This window comes from Myotis lucifugus, unplaced genomic scaffold, assembly GCF_000147115.1.
Source record: "Myotis lucifugus unplaced genomic scaffold, Myoluc2.0 scaffold_57, whole genome shotgun sequence".
In the NCBI taxonomy this organism is placed as follows: domain Eukaryota; kingdom Metazoa; phylum Chordata; class Mammalia; order Chiroptera; family Vespertilionidae; genus Myotis; species Myotis lucifugus.
Genome location: NW_005871105.1, coordinates 1,229,271 through 1,240,740, shown reverse-complemented (window position 1 = coordinate 1,240,740; position 11,470 = coordinate 1,229,271). Strand labels below are relative to the sequence as shown.

The 11,470-nt window shown below is 45.1% G+C and overlaps 1 protein-coding gene across 1 annotated transcript; it reads right to left on the bottom strand.

Annotated features, from left to right (window-relative positions):
* Positions 1-10,126: 10,126 nt before the first annotated feature.
* LOC102418135 (transmembrane protein 230-like) lies at positions 10,127-10,564 on the bottom strand. The gene is made up of 2 exons (XM_023754170.1): positions 10,472-10,564; positions 10,127-10,396 (listed from the first exon to the last, which is right to left on the bottom strand). Exons 1-2 carry the CDS (start codon positions 10,562-10,564, stop codon positions 10,127-10,129), a joined length of 363 nt encoding a protein of 120 aa, XP_023609938.1.
* Positions 10,565-11,470: the final 906 nt, after the last annotated feature.

Sequence of the window (11,470 nt, the reverse complement as noted above, 5' to 3'; positions counted from 1 at the left end):
AATTTATTGGCCGCATTAAAAAGGATTAATTCTATGGTCCGGACCAAATTTTTAATATTAAAACCAGTTTAAGTTTGATGACCTTCAGATTGAGTATGTTTGGCGATTCTTCCGAGTGTGGATTTTCAAGGCTCTTGACTGAGAAATACCTTTGGGACACCCCAAGGGCCCTTGGGTACCTCAAGGATTTATTCTCTCCTCTCAAAACGAAATTATTTTTTAACTAAATTAGGCCGATTCAATATACTTGAAATTATATGAGGAAGCTTTGTCAAGTAAAAAATTAATAACACTGTTCTATTTAGATACATATATTTTGAATGTTATAGAGGTTTCAGTCTACTTCACAAAAAACATACACAGATTCAGAGCCAAGGTCAAACGGAAAACTTTCAGAAATGACAGGTCTCCAGTCAGGGACACAGGGCAAGCGGGATGATGCTCTGTGTCTGTCACTGACACTCTGGGTGTTTGTGGGTTCCATCTATTGGGGTTTATCAATTGTTTTCAATGTTTACTACACCGTCTGCAATAAGCCACGTGCCACATGTTATTCTTTACGTACAACTTGTTTGTTGTTCTCTATGTCATTTTTCAGGGATTATTTACTAAAAGGTTGTTGTCTCAGAATTATTCATCTACTCTAATAAAAGAGTAATATGCTAATTAGGGCGGACATCTTCTGCAGGACCATCAGGACATCCTTCCAGACAAAGCCGCAGGGGCTGCCTGAGGCTCAGGCAATCCACGGATGGTGGCTGCCACAGCAAGGGCCAGCCTGAGGCTCAGGCAGCCATGGTGGCCGCCAGTGACAGCAGCATCAGGGTAATGGGAGCGGCGCCTTCCCCTGATCGGCCAGGTTGCCTTCAGCAGAGGGAGGCCAGACTGTGGCTTAGGCTGGGGGCAGAGGCATTTAGGGGCGATCCAGCCGACAGGGGGTCAAAGTAGGGGCAATCAGGCTGGCAGGCAGGCATAGGCAGTTAGGGGCGACTAGGCAGGCAGGCAGGCGAGTGGTTAGGAGCCAGCTGTCCCAGATTGCGAGAGGGATGTCTGTCTGCCGGTTTAGACCTGATCCTGCACCAGCAGACTGACATCCCCTGAGGGGGTCCCAGATTGGAGAGCGTGAAGGCCAGGCTGAAGGACCCCTGCCCCCGTGCATGAATTTAGTGCACCAGGCCTCTAGTCTATAATCATAAAAGCATAATATACTAATTAGACAAAACGACCTCCCAGACAATCATGCTATGACACACACTGGTGCCAGGCCAGTTAAGGTGGGTGCGATGCAATTAGTCGGGGGCCTGACCATCACCCCATGATTGCCTTGCAGAAGGAGGCCCTGGCCAACAGGTGGTGGGGCAATCAGGGGGTTCCATGATCGCCCCATAGAGGGAGTCCCCACTGACCTGCGGGCTATGGTGGGTGGGCGGGGACTCCCTCTGTGAGGGAAGCCCAGGTCCCGCATGCCAGAAGGAAGCCAGTGCCGGCAGCCGAGGGAAGGAAGGCCCACTCTTGCATGAATTTCTTGCATTGGGCCTCTAGTACACTAGTTGGCAAACTGCGGCTCGCGAGCCACATGCAGCTCTTTGACCCCTTGTGTGAGGCTCTTCCACAAAATACTGACTTCTGTGCATGGGCCATGAAGTTTCAATCACACTGTACATGCGTGCCCACACATAGTATTTTGTGGAAGAGCCACACTCAAGGGGCCAAAGAGCCGCATGTGGCTTGCGAGCCACAGTTTGCCAACCACTGCTCTAGTATCTTATATGAAAGTAAAGGTTTTGATCAACTGCATTTTAAACAAATCTATAACCATTCCACTTTTCAAATTTTGTCATATTGGACAGCCATTGATTTACTTTGGTGCATTTAAGTCTTTAGAGAAATCCATAAAAAGGACTCTGACTTACTCCAAATTGCAGACTTCTAAGCAGGTCATATCTTTGAATTGGGTAAGGGCTTGTAGAACTTCAGGGACTTATTAACTGGAGATACTACAAAAATATATATAGAGAAAAGGTGGTACCTCCTTCCTAGCATACCCAAGTAAAGTATGCAGGTGAACCCTGGTCTTAAAAAGGGGAAATGTAAAAACCTCTTCCACCAATGTTCACAGAGTAACTGAAATGTTTTCTCACCATTGATAAGAACTAAGAAGGTGTGCCTTTCACCTAAACTGTTCCTTGCAAAGTCAACTAGCATGTCCCTCTCCCAGGCATTTTTCTAGGAAGCGACCAAGTTAGTTGCCCTGTTTGAAAGGAGGTAAAATCTCTGAGGTGGTATTTTTAAGGTTTGGGAGTAAAACAGCAGAAATTTAGGTTCAGTAAAAATAAAGAATTAAGCCAGTGAGCAGAAGGTTTAAAGTACTAAATTTGGCTCGAAATAGATTCCATCCTTGCCCCTGAAATCAGGCAGAGAATAAATCCTCTAATGACAAGGGCATACAAAGGGTGGGAACGGAGCTGTTTGTACTCTCCTCGGATCCCTGCATACTGGCCTAACCAGGGTTCCAGGTATGTGTAAACTCTCTTAAGTCCACATCCTAGAGTAAACCCCTTGGGAATTAAGTTCATTATGTTCTTAACCACCCAGTTCAGCGTGTACTTCAAACACATTAATGGATACCTCAGGCACTTTTAATCACAGACAAGGGGCCTGAGAGCAGGACACGGGTTATGCACGCTTCCCCCACAGGTTAGGGAGGCAGGAGACACCTTCTGCGTGAGCTCGGGTCCTCACTGTGGTGGTAAGTGTGGTTAGTCCACCCAGCAGCCTTATTTTCGACAGGAATTGGGCAAGGTAACCTCACTCCTAGTGTGAGGTGAGGGACGCCCCACTGCCAAGGCTAGTGACAATGGACACAGGACGTCCTTTGTGAAGCACGATGGATAAAGGAAACATTCTTGTGCCTTTTTTCCTTTCAGGTGGGAAGCGTGTCATCCACACCACATAAAAGCAGCCCCTTAAAAATTGGAATAATTCTGACCCACAAACCTTTAAAAAAAAATAGCATCTGATTTTGTTCTGCACTCAGGTTTGGCTTCAATACCAACTGGCGAATGGGGAGAGTTGCCCTCAGAGGGAAGCCTTAAGTATAACACCATCCTACAATTAGACCTTTTCTATAGGAAGGAAGAAAAATGGTTAGAAGTCCCATATGTCCGGACTTTCTTTACTCTAGAGGGCAAGCCAAAGACAGGCAGGAACTGTAAACTCAATCCCATGCTCCTGGCAATAACAACTCAAAATCCAGCAGAGCAAACGGTGGAGGCCACATCCCACCGAGGGCTGAGCTGGTCTCAACTTGCCCTAAGACAGATAAAGGATCTGGTCATACTTTACCCCAGATCCCCTTCTCACCCCGGGACATAAGACAAATTAAAGGTAATTTAGAAAAGTTCTCCAAACACCCTGACAAATATATTGAGGTCTTCCAAAACCTCATTCAAGTATTTCATCTCTCATGTAGAGATATCACACTCATATTAAACCTGACCTGAGCTTTTTAAATTTCCTTTTTTTCAGCTTTCACCTAGGTATGCTGGAAGGGGTACCACCTTCTATATATACATTTTTGTTATTATTTCTAATTAATAATTCCCTGAAATTCTACAAACCCTCATTTAATTCAAAGATATGACCTGGTTAGAAGCCTGCAATTTAGAGTAAAGTAATGGCTGTCCAATATGACAAAATTCAAAAGTGGTATGGTTATGGATTTGCTTAAAATGCAGTTGATAAAACGTTTGCTTTCCTATAGGATTTGACATTCTGAGACAGCAACCTTTCAGTACAACAAACAATCCTATATAATGAAGAGCTAATATGCTAATTAGGACTAACAGCACAACGACCTTCTGGACAACCTTCCAGACAAAGCTGGGGGCTGAGAGGGCTGAGCCCCTTGCACAAATTTCATGCATCGGGCCTCTAGTTTTTATATAAAGAGTACCATGTGATACATGGCTTATTGCAGATGGTGTATTAAACATTGAAAACAATTTATAAATCCCAATAGATGAAACGCCAAACACCCAGAGTGTACTGGCAGATGCAGAGAATCATCACGCTTGCCCTACATCCCTGACTGAAAGTTTCCCATTTGAACTTGGCTCTGAATCTGTGTAAGGCAAACATGTCAAAGTCTCGGCTGACAAAGCATGTGGCCCGCCAGCTGCTAGTTTGACATGCTTGGTGTTGCTACCAATGGAGAAAGATACAGGTAAACAGTAACTAGTCCACACTAATGATTAACCAATTAGCAGTGCTCTCAGAATCAATAATTCACCCAAGAGGAGGGGTTCGGCTGATACTGACATAATGACCTCACAATAGACTGGTTGACCACAAATAATGGATGATAAATGGTTCAACCAGCTCAAAGATACTCAGGGCTGCCCGGTAGGATTCAAAGTCCTTGCTTTGGAATAACTCCAGAAAACACAGATGTTTGTGCTTACTGCCACACTCATGATTCTCTTATGCCCACAGATCATCAGTACAATGAACTGATTTGTTTATTCTTCAATAGCACTACTATTGGGGCCTTTAAATTTTTGTGTTGTTTCTTATGAAACAGAATTGAGAAAAATGTAGTGTGAAGAACTGAGAAGATGAGTAGAAAAGGCCAGATCTGAAAATAGTAAGTGGATTATCTTGGAAGGATTAGTTGTTTTCCCAAATTCTACAATATTCTTGACACAAATGTAATACTCATGTAGCTGCCAATCACCATTTATCAGCCATTATAACCTCATTGGGCAAATGTTGGAAAGGTCTTTATGCCACTATATCTCAGAGGTAGTGGTAGGTTCTGGCGTTTGTTCTTGAGATACTGTTGTGTGGCATCTTTTTCACAGGCACACAATGTACCAGTCAGTTTGTCTTCTGAATATAATGACCACAAAAGATGAATGTCCTAAAGTCTATTCAAATCCCGTTTATTCTCTTGGCTTGTTGACCTTAACTGCTGCTTCTCTTCTGTTGTAGATTCTTGAATAACAAATATTTCTTCACATATACTAGGATAAATAGTGACTCATTTGCCTCTGCTGACATTCCAGGTGGCACCCTATCTGATTTAGAACACAACTCAAGTTCTTCCTAACACAGTTTCCCTCACCCCTATTCTGCAGGCACTACACCAGGCAAAGTCAGCTTGTACTTCTTACTTAGAACTATAGTTAGTAACTTGGAGTTTGTACTTTCATCTTTTCTATGGTCACTTTTTACTGAATAAAAATTTGACCCAAAAGAAGACTTCAATCTCTTTAATTGGAGAAATATTTATTGCTGAGAAAATAAGGGTTTAATGTGACAGAAATATGACCTTGCAAATATTCAGACTGCTTTTTTCTCACAGTGATTTCTAAAGTAAAATAAATCAATAACCCATTTCATGAAGACACAGTATGTTAATGATTATAAAGAACTAGAGGCCTGGTGCACAAAAATTGGTGCACTCGGAGGGGGAGGGGGGTCTCTCAGCCCGCCCTGTGCCCTCTCGCAGTCTGGGAACCCTCAGGGGATGACCACCTGCTGGCTTAGGCCCGATCCCCGGGGTTTGGGCCTAAGATGGCAATCAGACATCCCTCTGGCAGCCCGGCAGCCCTGGGGGGATGTCCACTTGCCAGCAGGGAGCAGACCTAAGCTGCAGTTGGACATCCTTAGAGCTGCTGAGGAGGCAGGAGAGGCTCCCACGACCACCGCTGTACTGGCAGCCATCAGCCTGGCTTGTGGCTGAGCAGAGCTCCTCCCATGTGAGAGCGCCCTGACCACCAGAGGGCAGCTCCTGCATCGAGCGTCTGCCCCCTGGTGGTCAGTGTGTGTCATAGTGACCAGTCATTCCCAGTCCTTCTGCTGTTAGGATCAGTTTGCATATTACCCTTTTATTATATAGGATAGAGGCCTGGTGCACAGGTGGGGGCCGGCTGGTTTGCCCTGAAGGGAGTCCCGGATCAGGGTGGGGGTCCCACTTCGGTGCCTGGCCAGCCTGGATGAGGGGATGATGACTGTTTGCAGCTGGTCACACCCCCTTCAGGGTGGGGGTCCTCACTGGGGTGCCTGGCCAGTCTGGGTGAGGGGCTGAGGGCCGTTTTCAGGCTGGAGGGTGACTGAAGCTCCCAACCTCTCCTTTTTTTCTTTTTTCTTTTATTCTGGGATTTATTTACCTTCTATGGCTGTCACTGGAGCTGAGAGCTGGCTTTAGCTCTGAGGCTCGGCTCCAGCTCTGAGACCTCGGCTGCTGAAAGCAGATATCTGGGTTTGTTTGGCTTCTATAATTGAAACACTGTTGCAGCTCCAGCTCCGAGGCCAGCTGACTGAAAGCAGGTTTCTGGGGTTTGTTTAGCTTCTATAATTGCAACATTGTTCCTTAGAGTGCAGCTCAGAGGCCGGCAGCGGCAGGCGGGGAACCTTGGCTTCCTCCATCACTGGAGCAAGCAAGCCTTCTGTTCGCTTCAGCTGCCTGGCTGCCGGCCACCATCTTGGTTGGCAGTTAATTTGCATATCGCCCTGATTAGCCAATGGGAAGCATGTTGGAGGTACAGTTAATTACCATGTTTGTCTATTATTAGATAGGATAATGTGAGGCTCTAGCCTGTTTGGCTCAGTGGATAGAGTGTAGGCCTGTGGACTGAAGGGTTCCGGGTTCAATTCCGGTCAAGGGCAGTACCTCGGTTGTAGGCTTCTCCCTGGCCTGAGCCCTGGTCACAGCACATGCAGGCAGCAAGCAATTGATGTGTTTTTCTCACATTGACATTTCTCTCTGTCTTTCCCTCTCTCTTCCACTTTCCCTAAAAATCAATAGAAAAATATACTCAGGTGAGGATTTAAAAAATAATCATGTGAGTAAATCCTTATCTCTTAAAAGGCAAAAAGGGTAATTGACCGTACCTTCGCTACACTTCCCATTTGCTAATCAGGGCAATATGCAAAGTAACCGACAACAAAGATGGCAGCTAATTTGCATACTGCAGGCAGGGCGGGACAGTGCCAGACTCCATCCAGGCCACCGTGTGCAGCCCTGGGCGGCTGGGCTTAGGCAGTGAGGTCGCGTCACCTAAGCCCTGCTCCAGCCGGGACCCCCATGTGCCACCTAAGCCCCATGCCGCCTAAGCCACGCCCCCAGCTGGGACCCCTGTATGCCACCTAAGCCCCGTGCCGCCTAAGACCCGCCCCCTGCCGGGAACCCCGTGTGCCGCCTAAGCCCCGCTGCCAGCTGGGACCCCATGGTGATCCCAGAGCAGGCAATATCGGAGGGCGGCCAGCCCCCAGGTGGGCCTGCTCCTGGGATCATCATGGCGATCCCAGTGTAGGCAAGTGCGGAGGGCGGGCGGCCCCAGGTGGGCCTGCCTGAACGGTCTTTGAAATCTTCTCTCTGTAGATGGGTTTTGCGGAAGTCTTCTCTCTCTCCCAGAATTTCTTGTGACTTGCCTTGGTGAGCCAGTCAACTGTGATTTGACAACTGTCAGGCACTGTTTGGAAACTTAATTGTTTCAAAAGGATGTCTAGCAAATTGGTCTAAACTTTGAATATAAAAAATAAAGCAAAATATATATAATTTATAATTCAATAGGAGTTTGATAGAGATGTGACCTGGTTAACTAAAAATGTAAAGTTAGCATACACACTATGTATACCATGTCTGGAGTTAAAACAATGCTTGGATTTTTAATATCTTCTCTATATGATGACGCTATGATACTCTTTGTCTTTGAGGTAAGATTCACCTCTGGACTAAAGTTTACACCATTGACCTTATTTGGATCTTTTATTCCTGAATTGACCTTCCTTAACTAACATTGCACTGATTAACTGTTCTATATATTAAAAAGTTACTTTTGTTACATGACCAAGTCACTTTTACTACTAATTCTTCATATTAATGATGTGGTGGGTTTTACCAGTTACTTTTCCAATGGACTTTTCCATGTATTCTGAGGTTTCTTACAGGAGGGAGGATATGATGATGATATCAGAGCCCAAACAAGGTACAGCTCATATTATCCCTCATTATTTACTACAGTTTGATGGATCTCGAACTAATATTGAGACATTTATCACTTTCCCCCATTCATTGTGAGTCTGGGTACATAATATAGCACTGATGGAAGACCACCAACTCTCTTTTATCTTGGGTACCTTTTGTTTAGCATCCTAAGCATAACATACTTCATAGTATCTTTCTTCTCCTTTATGAGTTGCCAACATTCTTTTTCAGAAAATACATTATTTTCTTTATCTCCTACAAACCTGTCTATATTTTTATTTACAACATTTCAGGAAGTATTTCTTTTTATGGGATGATATCTTTTATTCTAGAAAATACTACTGCTTTATCAATTGTATCCTTTAATTTGGAGCCACAGCCTTAACTGTAGACATATTCCATATTCAGTCCTTTTCTCTAGATTCTTTCTGTTGGGGTCCAACCCCAGCAGGTCCAGGGGTCCCCAAAGGTGTGGACGGAGTCGGTGAAGAAGGAATGACATGGAGACAGAGTTCAGTTGATCAGCAGCCTAGCCAGGATCTCTAGCCACGATCTCCAGCCAAGTTCTGTAGCCAGGTTCTGGTCAGGATCTCCAGCCAGGTTCTGTCGCTGGATCTCCAGCGAAGTTCTGGTGTTTATTGTCTTGTTACATCTGTATTTATACCAGTTGATTTTAATCCTGTCAATTTCTATTGCAAAGGTTAGGGCGTTTCTTATCTCCATTCCAGGGAGTAAAGATTATGTAGCTTAAGCGTGATTGTAGTTAAAGTGATTAACTACTTGCCTGGCACTTAGTTAAGGGGTTTTATCCCCTCCCTAACTTCAGGGAAAAATCCCTACCTGGGGAAACAACCTTTCTCGTAGAGGTGACGTTGGTTAAAACACATAGCGCTAAGGGGAGCAAACATATTAAGAACAGTATGCTATATACGCCAGGTCCCTTGAAACATATGCTGTGCAGATGTTTCTTTCCTGTAGCGACTCCGTCAAGCAGCAAGGATGGTCCGGCTTCCTGCATCTTTCTTCACCTCTATCACAGCCAGATTTATCAGAAACCAGTGAGACTTATGCTTTAGTGCCCCTCCCTCTGACAGGCCCATTGCCATGCCCTGCGCTTAGTTTTCTATTCTTTTTCTCATGAGACTCCTTCTAATTATATGAGCTTCTGCCCTATTTCTATATAGAACTCAAAAGGAAAAGGCTCATACAAATAAAAAGCAACCCAGTGTCCTGATTTGAACTGAGATTATAACTTTGCAAATGAGCAGTCTAATTCTCTTGGGTTTTGTTAACTTTCAGTGGATAGATGCAATTCACTGTGGCTTCAGTTAATTTTGAGTGCAGTCTTCTGCAGAAGCTTCTTTCACAGTGAGCAATTAACACTTTGGGGAACATCTATGTGCCATGCTGTTACTCTAAAATACTTTGACCCTACTGAAACCCCAAACAGTAGAAATTATGGTCCCAAACTCTGAGTCCGAGCACTAAGGTACTGTGTCAGCTTATACAGCTAGAAAGTTTGCATCTGGATTTAAAGCCAGTTCTGTCTTAAAGCTCATGGGGCCTCCACAAAACACAACTGTAGTGCTTTTTACTTTTCCTAAGTTGATACGTGATTTTACCAAGATCATCCAGAATGCAAGTTAGAGATAAGTGTGGGGGATAAGGTACTCAGTAATTTTCCCAACAAATTACTTAGTAATAGGAAATTAGATAGACTGCATTTCCCATTTGTCACAAGATAAAAAATATTAATAAGAACTATTTATTTAAAGAAATGCTCATCTCTAAATAGGGTGGAGGAGGCAACATTTTGTCCTACAGAATGACTTTTTACTTTCCCATAAAACCAATATTGCTAGTCTTCCATTATTCATATTCCTGTGGAGAAATCTGTCAGGGGTTTTAGCCAGGGCCAGGAAAATCAAAATAAGAGCATGCCCTGGTTTCCTGTTTGTCTAATTATAAATTCAATTTACATTCTGGGTAGGGATTTATAAAAGCTGGCCATAGTTTTGCAAGTAGCTGCAAAATTGCAGAATTCCTTAATCCTTCGACATGGATTTCTACAGCTTCTGCCAAATGCCTTGAAGCTCCGCTCAGCCCCAGCGCACTCTCCTGGCTGCGGTGGGGCTAGTCGCCACAGTCCGGAAGGTCTTGGTAGGAGTAGCCAGGGCAGCCTCCATGGGCTTTGCAAGCGATGAGCAGGTGGTAAGACCCGGGCAGCAACACCAGGATGCCCACAATGAGAATGGCAACCGCCCGGTTGGGTCCTGCTTCGCTGAGGTAGCCCGCCAGCAGGAGGCAGCCGGTGATCAGGAGAACAGCGCCTATCAAAAACTGCAGGGCGAAGCAGGCAATGGCCTTGTAGGGAATCTTAGCGGGGCTTTCCTGACACTTTAGTAAGTGCGATCTCGCCACACTGGGACATCTTTGGGGTTTACAGCCATCTTCAGCGGGTAAAGTGTCCTTCTGAGGGTTCATGTGTCCATCGTCAGTGCTGGAGAGCATTGAATATTTCACTTTGTTCCTGGGGATCCCAGCAGGCACGTTGGTGCGAGCAGGCACCATAGCCCTCAGAGTGGGTGGGGAGCTGGCCCGCTGCCGCACAGTGGGCAGAGGTGTCTGGGTCCCCGCGCCCTCTGGCCGCCAACGGCTCTAGGACCACGCGGAGGATTGTCTCAGCATCTCATTCACCTACTCCTCCCCACAACCCCCCAATTAACTCCTGGTGGGCGACAGCTGGTTTTTGATGGAATCGCTCTTTTATCATGCAAAGCTACAATCCTTTAGTTTGATGGTATATTGGTTCTATTTGTTACATTCTTAGCCACTTCTAGTTAACTCCCAGACTTTATCGTTAAATTTAGATGGAATAGATTAGATTAGATTAGATTAGATTAGATTTATTAGATTTCAATCAATTTCACAGGATTTCTATTTCCTCTAAAAGTTCATAATCACATCTCATTCTTGTCTGATCTCTTCTTCCATTAGTCTAACAGGAAGCACACATAGCTAATCTGATCAGCCTCAAATGGAACCAAACCTGAGTGAAATCCTGGCTCTGCTTCTGGTAGGGGATTTTGGGACTGGAACAGGCCTTGTTCCCCTGGGCAGGATGGCTTCCTGGGGCTCTTGTCCATCAGAGTGGAAGAATGAAACTACAGAGGGAAGATGGTATAGCAAAGGTGGAAATTGAAGAACAAGTAGAGACTCCCACGTGGGGAGGGGGAAAGAGTCCCACCTAGTTCCTTTTTCCAGGTTTATAAAGGCTGCAGTTTGGGGGGTTTTTTGTGCCTCTACATCCCCTCTGATAGGTCAGTATTCCCCTTTGATTTGGTTACTATAGTAACTCCTGAGCTCAAAGGTCAAACCTCACCTGGGACTGTGAGGCTCTCCTCCCTCACTGTTCTCCTATTCCCTCTGGGCTTTCTTCCTCCTTCTTTATTTTTAAATTTAGACATTTTGCTACTC